Here is a 14,691-nt window from a genome sequence, read left to right on the forward strand (position 1 = left end):
ACAAGCACTCAGGCCATCGTCTGCAGCCTTCCCAGGTGGACTGGAACCGACACTCCGATGCGGGATGCTGGCACTGGCCGCGGCGGCTTAACCCGCTGCACCACAACGCCGCCCTCTGAACTTTTTTTTTTTTTTGACAGGCAGAGTGGACAGTGAGAGAGAGACAGAGAGGAAGGTCTTCCTTTTGCTGTTGGTTCACCCTCCAATGGCCGCCACGGCTGGCGCACTGCGGCCGGCGCAGCTGATCCGAAGGCAGGAGCCAGATGCTTCTCCTGGTCTCCCATGGGGTGCAGGGCCCAAGCACTTGGGCCATCCTCCACTGCACTCCCGGGCCACAGCAGAGAGCTGGCCTGGAAGAGGGGCAACCGGGACAGAATCCGGCGCCCCGACCGGGACTAGAACCCGGTGTGCCAGTGCCGCAGGCAGAGGATTAGCCTAGTGAGCCGCGGCGCCGGCCGGCAGAGGGTTTGACTCTTACACACTCTTTGTAGACAACTACGTAACATTCAGGCTTTGTCTCTCGTGGCCCCGCGGGAGTCCATCAGGATCCCCTCCTGGTCTCTTATTTACGCAGTGACGTGGCACCGCCAAGGGCTCCGGGTCCAGACCCGCGAAGGGCCCGGGCAGCTCCTTAGCAGTGCGGAGGTGGATGCCACAGCGCCCTCTGCAGGCGCCCATGGCACAGCACCTCCTCTCTGTAACCCAGTCACAGACCCCAGGCTGGCGGCCGTCTTGAAGAGGGTGGGGGGACAGTCAGGGAGAGGGGCGCTCCCGGAAGCTGCTGAGCTGAGGTGAGGCCTGCGGCTTCGTCAGGGGACGTACGGGCCGGGTCACACAACAGGGGTTGTGTCTGCGGTGCCCAGGTGGGGGAACCCCACTGGAAGCCCTGTGCACCTCTGGACAGGTGGTTGCCACGCCCTGTGCCACCCTCAGAAGGCACCCGCGTTCCCCAGGCCACCCCGCTGAGACCTGGAGAAGCCCCCAGGACACAGGACTCACCTCCCCCACGGAGCACGGGTGGCCGTTGGGACAAGCTGTGAAGGGGACAACAGGACTCACGTTGGCTCCTGGGGTGTCCCCGCTGCTGTGACCCTCCCCCCGCGGGGCGGACACACAGTGGGTGCCCTGCGCTGAGCCCCGGCTGCTTTCCCAGCCTGGCTCCATGACACCCTGCAGCTGGCAGGGCCGGACGCCCGGCTGCGAGGGGACGCAGCAAAGCTGCACTCTGGCCGCACCCCGGGGACCGCGCCTGAGGCCGAGGGGTCATGAGCGTGTGCCTTTCTCTCCTGCGGGGAGCGAGTTTTACAACTTTGCAGCCTCCAGTCTTCTCAAGAGAACGGCACGGCCTGGGCTGCAGGGTCTCACCCAGCTCCGGGCTTCAGGTCGACAACCTGGCTGCACCGTGTGGGGCCACAAGCGAGCGCCGACCCCGGATGGCAAACGCCAGAGGGCACAGGCGCATCCCGAAGGGGCGCTCCCTTAAGAGAGAAGGGAAGTGGCTGGGCCACGCGGCCGGCAGGGGGCCGGGTCCTTGGAGCCACACCAATGCTGCAGGGTGCCAGAGGCAGCCGGGCCGGATCTGCACCTTCGGGAATAAGCTCGGGGTCCTGCGTCTAACCAGGGCCTGGCGAGCCACGGGCGGCCCGTGAGGCCGAGGCCACCGGCACTTACTGTACCACTGCAGGCCCTCCAGGCCTCTCCAGCTCCTGGCTTGAGCCAGCAGGTCTTCGGGCATTGTGGGAAGATAAGCTCCCTGAGAAGTAAAGAAGAGAGACCGTGGTTGGGGGCTGAGCGGACTGACGGCCCACGCGCTCCGGCAGAGGCCCAGAGAAAGCACGCGAACTTGAACCTGACCCCAGGACGAAACCACACCGGCTCTCTGTGAAGGAACCAAGAGCAAGGCGGGTGCCCACCACCGCGGGGGGCTGCGGGGCCCAGTGAGACACAGAGGCAGAGAGGCCCCACTGCGCCCCACCTCCGCGGCTCGGCACCTGCGGCGACAGCTCCCGCAGCCACCACCCAGCCTTACCGCCATGCTGGCCGGGGAGAAGGCCAGGTTCCGCAGGGGTCCCAAGACGGCGCCGTGTCCGCTCAGGAGGACAGCTGCAGAGTGGACGGCCAGCTCCACCACCGCCCCTTCGAGGCTGCTGTCCCCGGGGCCCGTCCTCAGCAGGGGCAGGGAATTGGCCACGAGGGACACGGCGAATGCTCGCATGTCCGGAGAAAGAAGGACCTGGTTCTCCTCGATGAAGGTGTTCAGAGCCTCGCGTTGCTGCGGGACAACACGCGAACACGAGACAGATCGCACAGGCGCTGCGGACTCCGAGGGCCCCTGAGCTGTGCGCGTCGATGGCAGACGTACACACGCTCCCAGGGCACAGGCGGTCAGAGGGCCGCCAGGGATGACACGCCTGTTCATGCACACACTCACTTCCAACTCTGTTTTGGGAAACCTTAGCGTAGGTTATGCACTTTTTTGTTTTTTTAAAGAGAGAGATGGATTTGTTCATTTGGCAGCATGAGAGAGAGAGAGAGAGAGGGAGGGAGGGAGGGAGAGAGGGAGAGGGAGAGAGGGAGAGCGAGCGAGCGAGCCCTCCATGTGTTGGTTCACTCCCCAAAGGGCAATGGTCACAGCTGGGCCAGGCCAAAGCCCAGAGCCTGAGCTCCATCTGGGTCTCCCGCTGCACCTCCGCTGCCTTCCCGGGTCAGAGCAGGGAGCTGCACTGGAAGTGGAGCCGCCGGGACTCGAACCGGCACGGAGTCCCAAGTGGCGGCTTAGCCCACCGCACCCCTGCACCACCACGCCAGCCGTTCTGACTTGATTATAGTGCTACAAGCTTTGAATCAAACAGAAACACTCCTTCCACATAGTAAGGGAGAAAATGTCCATCAGAGGCGTAATTTGTGTTTGAGACTTTTACTCAAAAAAGCTCCTGCAGAGGGGGTTTTCAGCCCACTCCCACTCCCGGCCTGGGGCTGCCCTCCTGGCTCCCACTCCCGGCCTGGGGCTGCCCTCCTGGCTCCCACTCCCGGCCTGGGGCTGCCCTCCTGGCTCCCACTCCCGGCCTGGGGCTGCCCTCCTGGCTCCCACTCCCGGCCTGGGGCTGCCCTCCTGGCTCCCACTCCCGGCCTGGGGCTGCCGATCCGGCCCCACGGGGACAGCGGGGGTGGCTCAGTAATGAGTCCCTACCGCCTGTATGGGACGGCTGACTTGAGGTTCTGGCTTCTGGCTTCTGCCCTGGCCCAGACCCGGCAGGTGTAGGCATTTGGGGACAGAAACTGTGTCTCTCACGTTTCTCGAGCTGAGACCAGAGGGTGGGAGTTGGGCGCAGCAGCAGACGCCTCCTGGGAGGCCCGCATCCCACCCTGATGGCTGCACGCACGTCGCAGCCCTGCGGCTGACCCCAGCTTCTTGCTGATCCACACCCTGGGAGGCAGCCGTGACGGCTCCAACACGGGGACCTGCGCTGGGCACTGGGACCCTGGCTGCAGCCTGGTGTTTGGGGAGTGGACCCACGGATGGAAGGTCGATTTCTTTCTCTCCCTTCAAATAAATAGGCAAAGAATAACGGGGCTGGGCCAGCGCTGTGGTGCAGTGGTTAAACCAGCGTCTGCAGCACCGCCGTCCCGTGTGGGCGCCGGTTCAGGTCCCGGCTGCTCCGCTTCCGATCCAGCTCCCTGCGAACGCGCCTGGGAAAGCAGTGGAAGATGCCCAAGTCGTTGGCCCCCTGCACCCACGTGGGAGACCTGGAGGAAGCTCCTGGCCCGGGCTTTGGCCTGGCCCAGCCCCAGCTGATGTGGCCCTCTGGGGAGTGAACCAGCAGATGGAAGACCTTGACCTGTCTCTCTCTGTAATTCTGCCTTTTGAATAAAATAAAAAAAAAAAAGTGGGACTGAACACAGCCCCGGCTGTTGCCACTCACCTCTGGCTTGGGGTGCAGGCTGACGTCCCGGGACCTGTACAAAACGGCCACTTCCTGGAAGAGCGCCAGCAGCAGGTGGGCCGCCTGCTGGGCGGGGGGCTTCCTGCAGGCCTGCGGAGGGAGGGGGGCGGGCGTGAGGTGGGGGCGCATCAGCCAGGGGCCACGCGGAGGGAGGGGGGCGAGCATCAGCCAGGGGCCACGCGGAGGGAGGGGGGCGAGCATCAGCCAGGGGCCACGCGGAGGGAGGGGGTGGGCATCAGCCAGGGGCCACCGGGGAAGGAGCCCTCCCAGCCCCAGACACCCGGGACCCTCTTCCTGCAAAGGACGCCGGGGCTGCGAGATTCCGGACAGCGTCAGCCTAGACCCAGGGCGACCGGCCGGCTTGTCGCACGGCACGGGCTCGCCACCTGCCGCCTCTTGGAAGCCAGGTATTCCTGGCACCATGCCAGGGGAAACGGGGACGCACAGAGGAGGCCAGGCCACGGCCCGCTAGGCTCAGAGTCTCAGCACCCGCCGTCGCGTCAAAACAGGCAGGCAGGCGAGCCCACGCGTGAGTCATGGACACGCAGACACGGATTACAGGCAGGCACACAAGCCCACGCGTGAGTCATAGACACGCAGACATGGATTACAGGCAGGCAGGCGAGCCCACGCGTGAGTCATGGACACGCAGACACGGATTACAGGCAGGCACGCAAGCCCACGCGTGAGTCGTGGACACGCAGACACGGATTACAGGCAGGCACGCGAGCCCACATGTGAATCGTGGACACGCAGACACAGATTACAGGCAGGCGAGCCCACATGTGAATCGTGGACACGCAGACACACGGATTCTGCAGCTTTGCCAGCACCTTTCGGGTCTGAGCGACCCCTCGAACATTCTGGTGTCCGGCGGGGTCTCGGGGAGGCCACGGACGTAGACAAGCCAGACGGAGCAGCAGGGGCAGCAGGACACAGTGGCCTGCGGCCGAGCCCAGCGGGTCAGGCGTGCGTGGGGACCAGGCATGCGTGGGGGCCAGGTGTGCGTGGAGGCCAGGTGTGCGTGGGGGCCAGGCGTGCATGGAGGCCAGGTGTGCGTGGAGACCAGGCGTACGTGGGGGCCAGGCGTGTGTGGAGGCGTGCGAGGGGGCCAGGCGTGCGTGGGGGCCAGGCGTGCATGGGGACCAGGCGTGCGTGGGGGCCAGGTGTGCATGGAGACCAAGCGTGCGTGGGGGCCAGGTGTGCGCGGAGGCGTGCGTGGAGGCGTGCATGGGGGCCAGGCGTGCGTGGAGGCCAGGTGTGCGTGGAGACCAGGCATGCGCGGGGGCCAGGCGTGCGTGGGGGCCAGGTGTGCGTAGGGGCCAGGTGTACGTGGGGGTCAGGTGTGCACGGGGGCCAGCCGTGCGTGGGGGCCGAGCTCGCCTTCCCGTGCAGGAGGGAAGGGGGTGCCACGCGGTGCCACATGGTGCCACGCAGAACCGGAGCCAGCTTTTACCTTCAGAGCGGCCGCGATGCCCAAGGCGTTTCCCTCCAGCACGGCCTTGCCCACGGCGTCGCGCACGGCCTTGTACTCCTCGCCGTGCACCAGGAACCGATCCAGCTGGCCCACGTGCTCCTGCAAGGCCAGGAGCACGGCGTCACGTCAGGGGGCCGGGCGAGGGGGCACAGGGCAACGGGCCAGGGGTCGCTGCGGGCCGACAAGTGGCCGAGCCGGGAGTCCCCGGGGCAAGCAGACGCCGCCCCCCGAGGAGCTGCTCCCGCTGGGTGACTGAGGACCCCGCCCCAGGCCTCGGGCCACTTCAGCTGTGTCACCCTGAGCCCCAGGTAGGGGTGAGGAGGGACAGCCCCGGGGATTCCAAGGCCGCTCTGTACCCCAGGCCCTGAGAACGCGCTCCGAGCGCCGCCCCAGCCCGGACTCTGCCCTCGGCTCTGCCTGCCCGGCCTAAGAGGACCGCAGCCTCGGGGCCGGCTCGCTCACCGCCCATCTGTGGGAAGCAAAGGCCGCAGAGACATTCTGCTGCCGTCCCTGCGCCAGGTTTGCTTAAAGGTGACACCTACATAGGCTTTGCCGCTGGATGCTGAGGCAGACACATGTGCACACACATGTGCACATGCGGGAAGACACATGTGCACACACGCACATACACATGCACACATGGGAAGACACATGCACACACGCGGGAACACACATGCACATATGTGCACACGTGGGTATACACACGTGCACATGCACACACAGGCAGGCACACATGCCCGCGCATGCACACGCATGTACACATTGTCTCAGAAGCTAGGCTAAGAACATGCTGAGGTGCACAGGACCAGGCGACCCGCACGTGCCCCCTCCCTGGGTGTCGGGGAGGTGGGCCTGGCACACGGGGTCCCCGCATCTCACCTGCTGCGTGACGACTTCCCTGGGGAACACCCACTGGCACGGGTGGCCCTGCGCGGACAGGCGCTGCACAAACTCCATGCCGCGCTGGCTGGCGAGCTTGCGCACCAGGTACACGCGGTACCAGTCGTTCTGGGCTCGGGCACAGAAGCGCTCCACCTCCGACAGGTAGCTCCGCTGCGCCTCGGCCATCTCTGCGGGTTCAGCGAGGAGGCGACTTGGGGGCGCTCACGAGGACAGAGGCAGCCAACGGGAGGGGCCCAGCTGCGGGAGCCCCCGTGCACAGCCCCCGGGCCAGCCTGCCCTACGCCCGAGCCGAGCCCGCGAGCCCGGGGAGCCTCACCTGCGCCCTCCTGGAGCTCCGAGAGGAGCCCGGCGGCCCTGTCGAGGCAGCGGCGGATCCTGGCCACCTCCTGCAGGTACGCCACGGAGGCCTCGCGGGCGCGCTCCCGGCCCGGGCCGCCCCGGCGCTGGGCCTGCAGGAAGCGGCTCTCCTCCCTCAGGAGGCTCAGGGCCTCGCTCCTGGGGCGGGCGCTGGCCTTCTCCTGCATGGAGTCCTGCGGGCCAGGCAAGCAGGGAAGGCGGGCGCCTGTGAGGGCCCCGGCCGGCGCCTTCTCCGAGGCCGGGAGGACCACGCCTCCTCTGATTTGGGGACAAGGAAGGGGAGGAGAAGGGAAGGCTGGGAGAATCTTTTTGGAAATAAAAATATGAAGAGACTGCAGATCAAGAGCGTGGCGGTGGCTGGGCTCCCTGACAGCCAGGGCCAGGGCCTGGTGTGGGGCAGGGGTCTGTGGGGACCACTCCTCGTGGGCGCAAACCACGCACGGATTAACGCCAGAACTGATTCGCCTGGGAGTGCTGTGCCCCACCGACCGCTGCACGTGGTCTCGCGCCCTCCCGGCTGCTGCGTGTGTTTGACAAGGACGTGCGCACAAAGGCCAGGGAACGCGGGCGGGACGGCGCGGCGAGGCCGTGCGTGTCCCGAGGCCGCCCTCCCCCGCCGCCCGCCCGGCGGAACCGCGCCCGGCCGCTCGCCCACCTCCAAGCAGTTGAGGAAGAGCAGGTACAGCTCGGTCTTGTCCTCCACCAAGAACGACTTCTTCTCCAGCAAGGTCAGGTAGTCCTGGAGGTAGTCCTGCACTTCACGGAAGCTGCGGGCGCACAGCCGTGAGCGGCGGGTGCTCGGCCGGACTCGGATCCGCGCACGCGCGAGCACGCGGCCACCCGGCGCAACACGGCTTCGCGGAGCACACTTTGCACGGCACGGGAGAGCCTTAAGCTCCCCACTTCACCTTCTTATTTACTTATTTGAGGGACAGAGGGCTCCCATGCCCTGGCTCACTGCCCACACGCTGCAACAGCCGGCGCTGGGCCAGGCTGAAGCCAGGACCTGGCTCCACCCACGTCGCCCACCTGGGCGGCAGGGACCCGGGCACCTGCGCACAGGACAGCAAGGAGCTGGAATCAACAGCGCAGCCGGATTCAACCCGGGCTCAGGGGGCGTAAGAGCATCTCGGCTCAGGGCCAAGCGCCACCCCTACAATGGCAAATTTCACACGAGCCGTTGGCAAAGCTTCTGGTGTTAGGACCTGTTTACGATCCTAGAAATGATGAAGATCTGAGAGAGTCTGTCCCTGTGGCCATACCTAGAGCGATTTATACTACTAGAATGACAACAGAAAAAATTAAAAATGCTTGTTAAATCATTTAAAATAACAATAATAAACTCAGGTTAAAATTTTAAAAACACTACTAGGACAGAAGCCAGTGGGAGAAGAGCCTTTGTCTTAGACTCCGGCAAAGGCCTCTGCCGCCCGGCGGCCACCGCAGAGAGGAGGAGGACCTGGCCTCCTCCGGGAGGAACACTTTCCGAATCTGCGGAAAATCGCAGCGCTGCCTCCCTGGTATTGCACCGAGGCCGAAGGCCACCGGCAGTGTGGAACCGGAGCCCACACCAGGGTCGGCGCGGTCTGGTCCACCGGGCGCTTTCACGCCTTGACCTCTGCTACCTAGAAAACACGTTCACTGACGGCCACGGATGTGGACCTCGTGTCTTCTACGACATCTGAAAATCCGCCACCTGCACTAGGAACAACACCGCAGAGGTCTCGGGAGGTCCTAAAAGCACTCCTGAGGGGCCGGCGCTGTGGCTCAGCAGGTAGAGCCGCTGCCTGTGATGCCGGGAACCCACACCGGGGCCGGCCCGCGTGCCAGCTGCTCTACTTCTGATCCAGCTCCCTGCTAAAAAGCAGCAGGAGACGACCCAAGTGCTTGGGCCCCTCCTACCCACGTGGGAGACCCGGATGAGGCTCCCGGCTCCAGCCTGGCCCCGTGCTGACCAATTTCATCCTGAAAACCACAAAAGTGGGCAGCCGGAGCCGGCACCGTGGAGCGGCTGGCCGGGCCGCTGCCTGTGTTGCCGGCATCCCACGTGAGCACAGGTTGGAGCCCTGGCTGCTCCACTTCCAATCCAGACCCTGCTGATGCGGCTGGGAGAGCTGGGGAAGACGCGCTTCCTGTCCCCGCGTGGGAGACCTGGGCGGAGCTCCAGGATTCCGGCTGCGCCTGGCCAGCCCTGGCTGTTGCAGCCACCTGCAGAGTGGGCCAGCGGATGGATGAAGATCCCCCCCCCCCCGACTCTGATTTCAGATAAACAAATCTTCAAAACACAAGAGTAGCCGTGGGGCCAGGGGAGAACCAGGATTCCTGGCTTCGCGTTCCCTTCGCGGGACTCCGGCTCCTTCCTGCCAAACCCGTGCCTCAGGACCCAGCTGCCGGGCAGGAGAGGGGCAGCCGGGGGCGCCCCGGCGGAGAAGGCAGGCAGCCAGGCCCTGCACGGGCTCAGCGCCACGCCAGCCGCTCTCTCCTGCACATCTGGGGCTCAGCGCCACGCCTGCCGCTCTCTCCTGCACATCTGGGGCTCAGCGCCACGCCTGCCGCTCTCTCCTGCACATCTGGGGCTCAGCGCCACGCCTGCCGCTCTCTCCTGCACATCTGGGGCTCAGCCCCACGCCTGCCGCTCTCTCCTGCACATCTGGGGCTCAGCGCCACGCCTGCCGCTCTCTCCTGCACATCTGGGGCTCAGCTCCACGCCTGCCGCTCTCTCCTGCACATCTGGGGCTCAGCGCCACGCCTGCCGCTCTCTCCTGCACATCTGGGGCTCAGCGCCACGCCTGCCGCTCTCTCCTGCACATCTGGGGCTCAGCGCCACGCCTGCCGCTCTCTCCTGTACATCTGGGGCTCAGCGCCACGCCTGCCGCTCTCTCCTGCACATCTGGGGCTCAGCTCCACGCCTGCCACTCTCTCCTGTACATCTGGGGCTCAGCGCCACGCCTGCCGCTCTCTGCTGCACATCTGGGGCTCAGCACCACGCCTGCTGCTCTCTCCTGCACATCTGGGGCTCAGCACCACGCCTGCCACACTCTCCACATCTGGGGCTCAGCACCACGCCTGCCGCTCTCTCCTGCACATCTGGGGCTCAGCACCACGCCTGCCGCTCTCTCCTGCACATCTGGGGCTCAGCACCACGCCTGCCGCTCTCTCCTGCACATCTGGGGCTCAGCGCCACGCCTGCCGCTCTCTGCTGCACATCTGGGGGCTCAGCGCCACGCCTGCCGCTCTCTCCTGCACATCTGGGGCTCAGCGCCACGCCTGCCGCTCTCTGCTGCACATCTGGGGGCTCAGCGCCACGCCTGCCGCTCTCTCCTGCACATCTGGGGCTCAGCACCACGCCTGCCGCTCTCTGCTGCACATCTGGGGCTCAGCGCCACGCCTGCCGCTCTCTGCTGCACATCTGGGGCTCAGCACCACGCCTGCCACTCTCCTGCACATCTGGGGCTCAGCACCACGCCTGCCACTCTCTCCTGCACATCTGGGGCTCAGCGCCACGCCTGCCACGCTCTCCACATCTGGGGCTCAGCACCACGCCTGCCACTCTCTCCTGCACATCTGGGGCTCAGCGCCACGCCTGCCGCTCTCCTGCACATCTGGGGCTCAGCGCCACGCCTGCCACTCTCCTGCACATCTGGGGCTCAGTGCCACGCCTGCCACTCTCTCCTGCACATCTGGGGCTCAGCGCCACGCCTGCCACTCTCTCCTGCACATCTGGGGCTCAGCACCACGCCTGCCGCTCTCTGCTGCACATCTGGGGCTCAGCGCCACGCCTGCCGCTCTCTCCTGCACATCTGGGGCTCAGCTCCACGCCTGCCGCTCTCTCCTGCACATCTGGGGCTCAGCGCCACGCCTGCCGCTCTCTCCTGCACATCTGGGGCTCAGCGCCACGCCTGCCGCTCTCTCCTGCACATCTGGGGCTCAGCGCCACGCCTGCCGCTCTCTCCTGTACATCTGGGGCTCAGCGCCACGCCTGCCGCTCTCTCCTGCACATCTGGGGCTCAGCTCCACGCCTGCCACTCTCTCCTGTACATCTGGGGCTCAGCGCCACGCCTGCCGCTCTCTGCTGCACATCTGGGGCTCAGCACCACGCCTGCTGCTCTCTCCTGCACATCTGGGGCTCAGCACCACGCCTGCCACACTCTCCACATCTGGGGCTCAGCACCACGCCTGCCGCTCTCTCCTGCACATCTGGGGCTCAGCACCACGCCTGCCGCTCTCTCCTGCACATCTGGGGCTCAGCACCACGCCTGCCGCTCTCTCCTGCACATCTGGGGCTCAGCGCCACGCCTGCCGCTCTCTGCTGCACATCTGGGGGCTCAGCGCCACGCCTGCCGCTCTCTGCTGCACATCTGGGGCTCAGCACCACGCCTGCCACTCTCCTGCACATCTGGGGCTCAGCACCACGCCTGCCACTCTCTCCTGCACATCTGGGGCTCAGCGCCACGCCTGCCACGCTCTCCACATCTGGGGCTCAGCACCACGCCTGCCACTCTCTCCTGCACATCTGGGGCTCAGCGCCACGCCTGCCGCTCTCCTGCACATCTGGGGCTCAGCGCCACGCCTGCCACTCTCCTGCACATCTGGGGCTCAGTGCCACGCCTGCCACTCTCTCCTGCACATCTGGGGCTCAGCGCCACGCCTGCCACTCTCTCCTGCACATCTGGGGCTCAGCACCACGCCTGCCGCTCTCTGCTGCACATCTGGGGCTCAGCGCCACGCCTGCCGCTCTCTCCTGCACATCTGGGGCTCAGCTCCACACCTGCCGCTCTCTCCTGCACATCTGGGGCTCAGCGCCACGCCTGCCGCTCTCTGCTGCACATCTGGGGCTCAGCGCCACGCCTGCCGCTCTCTCCTGCACATCTGGGGCTCAGCACCACGCCTGCCGCTCTCCCTGTACATCTGGGGCTCAGCACCACGCCTGCCGCTCTCTCCTGCACATCTGGGGCTCAGCACCACGCCTGCCACTCTCCCTGTACATCTGGGGCTCAGCACCACGCCTGCCGCTCTCTCCTGCACATCTGGGGCTCAGCACCACGCCTGCCACTCTCCCTGTACATCTGGGGCTCAGCACCACGCCTGCCGCTCTCCCTGTACATCTGGGGCTCAGCGCCACGCCTGCCGCTCTCCCTGTACATCTGGGGCTCAGCACCACGCCTGCCGCTCTCTCCTGCACATCTGGGGCTCAGCGCCACGCCTGCCGCTCTCCTGCACATCTGGGGCTCAGCGCCACGCCTGCCGCTCTCTCCTGCACATCTGGGGCTCAGCGCCACGCCTGCCGCTCTCCTGCACATCTGGGGCTCAGCACCACGCCTGCCGCTCTCTTGCACATCTGGGGCTCAGCGCCACGCCTGCCGCTCTCTCCTGTACATCTGGGGCTCAGCGCCACGCCTGCCGCTCTCACCTGTACTTCAGCAGCAGCTTCAGGACCACAGAGCGGATGACGGGAGTCTTATCCACGACGTCATTGAACGGAGAGAGGGACTTCGTGTGTTCACGGGGCCCTGAAACCGGGCAGAGAACGGAGCTCACTGCTCACATCACGGGCGCAACGGTGAGACGAGGAAGGGCGCACCAGAGCCAGCGCCGTGGCGCAGCGGGGGAGCTGCCGTGTGCAATGCCGGCATCCCACGGGGCGCCGGCTCGGGTCCCGGCTGCTCCACTTCCCGTCCAGCTCCCTGCTGTGGCCTGGGAAAGCAGCGGAAGATGCCCAAGTGCTCGGGCCCCTGCACCCGCGTGGGAGTCCCTGAGGGAGCTCTTAGCTTCGGCCGGGCCCAGCCACAGCCACTGCGGCCATTTGGGCAGTCAGCCAGCGCACGGAAGACCTCTCTGTCTCTCCCTCTCTCTGTAACTCTGACGTTCAAATCAATCCATCTTTAAGAAGCAGGGGGTGCGGGCTGGACCGGAGGGCAGCTTACCCTGCGGCTCACGTCGCAGCAGCTCCTTCTGCACGAACAGCAGAGACAGCAGGCCCTGGACCACGTCCCTGTGCGGCGGGGAGTCGTCCCGGAAGCACATGCTGGAGACCAGGTCCACGAAGAAGCTGTTGCACAGCTGCCGGAACTGGGCGTGCTTGGCGATGGCCATGCTGAGGACAGGGACGCGCGGGCTCAGGCCCCTCCAAACCCAGCGGCTGGAGGCCGGGACCCCACCGCGCCCCAAGGAGACAGCCTGGGGCCGGCCTTCAAGACTGGGACCCACAGAGCTCAGCATCCCGGACCTCGGGGAGCCCCTCGGTCGTGTGGACGGGCTGGCACGGCCCTTCAGCGGCCCCCTGCCCAGGCTGCTGCGTGCCCGCCTTTAAGGGGGTCCAGCAATGGGGTGAGGGGAGGGCCGAGGCTGTGACGGGCAGGGCTGAGGCCAGCTGAGCACAGGGAGCTGTGAGTGGCTCTACCCGGCTGCTCTGTCCCCGTCCCGGGGCAGGGACCATCAGGACGGCCCACCAGCTGTGTCTTCCTGTAACACCCGGCTTTCTGGCTTATTCCTCAATTCCGCCCTCTCCCAAGTCCACACACGTTGGCTCGGGGCAGAGACTCGGGGAGAGAGTTTACGATCCCAGACGCCCGCACGGGCAGCTGAGGGGAGGGTCCTCTTCCCATCATCCCCCTCTCAGGCCAGGTGTCTGCCACACGGGGCTCCCCGGAAACCCCATTCGGATTCCACCTGTGCTCCTGGGAGACGGTGAGCTGGAACCCGTCGGGCAGGTCCGTCAGGCAGAAGGGGCACAGCATCTGGCCCGGAGCGAGCCAGGTCCTCAGGCAGTGCAGGCAGAACACGTGGTCGCACGGCAGACACACCGGGTCCTGGGCGTCCCCCAGGCAGATGGGGCACGGCTCCACCCCGAACCTGGAGCCGGGAGGGACCGTCAGTGCTGCAGCACTGGCGCGGCTGGGAGACGGCCCCTTCCCGCCCCCCGCGGCGGCCACGGCCTGGCCTCACCTGGCGAGGGCCTTGCTGGCCGCGTCCTTGCACTCACAAAGGGTGGCCAGGACGGCCAGGAAGGGCCTGTGCTCCTTCAAGTCGGAGTTCTCCTGGAGACACTGCAAGAGAGGATGGCACCGAGCTCTCGGCGGGCTGCAGGTGGCAGCCACGGGGAGGGCGGCCCCCAGGGCCACACAGGGACGAGGCGGCGCCCTGCGGCGGGCCAGGCCCGTGGGACCCGCTGGCTGGCGGCTTCCTCAGCTCAACGCGCCCCCCCCCCCGTGACCTTCGCGGCCAGCAGGACCCAGTCCTCCACACCTGCCCCTTCCCTCTTCCAGCACCTTCTCTGTAAGGCCCGCCCCTGCCACGCTGGGAGAAACACAAACTTTGCTAAGAGCAGGCGTGCAGTGGCCACGGCTGGGTCCACCACCACGCTTCACGCAGACTCAGCACTTACGGAATTTTTTTTTTATTTGACAGGCAGAGTTAGTGAGAAAGAGAGAGAGAGAAAGGTCTTCCCTCCGTTGGTTCATCCCCCAGATGGCCGCTACGGCCGGAGCTGCGCTGATCCGAAGCCAGGAGCCAGGTGCTTCTCCTGGTCTCCCATGGGGTACAGGGCCCAAGCACCTGGGCCATCCTCCACTGCACTCCCTGGCCACAGCAGAGAGCTGGCCTGGAAAAGGGGCAACCGGGACAGAACCGGCGCCCCGACCGGGACTAGAACCCGGTGTGCCGGCGCCGCAGGTGGAGGATTAGCCTAGTGAGCCGCGGCGCTCGCCCGGGAATATTTTTTTGAGACCACTTTTCCAAGCAACTCTGCACTTCCCTTCCCACCGGCCCAGGGAGGAGGACACGCGTGTGCGCGCGCAGACACGGCTCCCGCCCGTGTGGGATGCTTAGCAGCGGGGGCGAGGCGGCGGCTGCACGGGGCTCCTGCAGCCGGCGGTCCTGATCTGACAGGTCTGGCCCGCCCACGCTAAGCTCTGCACAGCGCCCCCTGCCACCTGCTGTCTGGGTGAGGGGTATTCAGAGCTGGCCAGCCTCAGTGCAGACGGTCCCACCCCCGCATTCCTGCACTGGTTC

The 14,691-nt window shown here is 66.3% G+C and overlaps 1 protein-coding gene across 2 annotated transcripts in view; it reads right to left on the minus strand.

The window, feature by feature from the left end:
• The window catches only part of RNF213 (ring finger protein 213), a 97,736-nt gene that overhangs the window by 15,470 nt on the left and 67,575 nt on the right, over positions 1-14,691 (minus strand). For both annotated transcript variants that reach the window (XM_070060184.1, XM_070060183.1), the window contains exons 43-54: positions 13,627-13,727; positions 13,351-13,533; positions 12,606-12,775; positions 12,092-12,191; positions 7,337-7,448; positions 6,641-6,854; positions 6,301-6,491; positions 5,401-5,520; positions 3,924-4,034; positions 2,030-2,272; positions 1,672-1,753; positions 1,000-1,034 (exon numbers count right to left, since the gene is read on the minus strand). In XM_070060184.1, the coding sequence (XP_069916285.1) occupies positions 1,000-1,034; positions 1,672-1,753; positions 2,030-2,272; positions 3,924-4,034; positions 5,401-5,520; positions 6,301-6,491; positions 6,641-6,854; positions 7,337-7,448; positions 12,092-12,191; positions 12,606-12,775; positions 13,351-13,533; positions 13,627-13,727 (1,662 nt within the window). The remainder of the gene's footprint in view (positions 1-999; positions 1,035-1,671; positions 1,754-2,029; positions 2,273-3,923; positions 4,035-5,400; positions 5,521-6,300; positions 6,492-6,640; positions 6,855-7,336; positions 7,449-12,091; positions 12,192-12,605; positions 12,776-13,350; positions 13,534-13,626; positions 13,728-14,691) is intronic.

Source organism: Oryctolagus cuniculus, chromosome 17, assembly GCF_964237555.1.
Source record: "Oryctolagus cuniculus chromosome 17, mOryCun1.1, whole genome shotgun sequence".
In the NCBI taxonomy this organism is placed as follows: Eukaryota; Metazoa; Chordata; class Mammalia; order Lagomorpha; family Leporidae; genus Oryctolagus; species Oryctolagus cuniculus.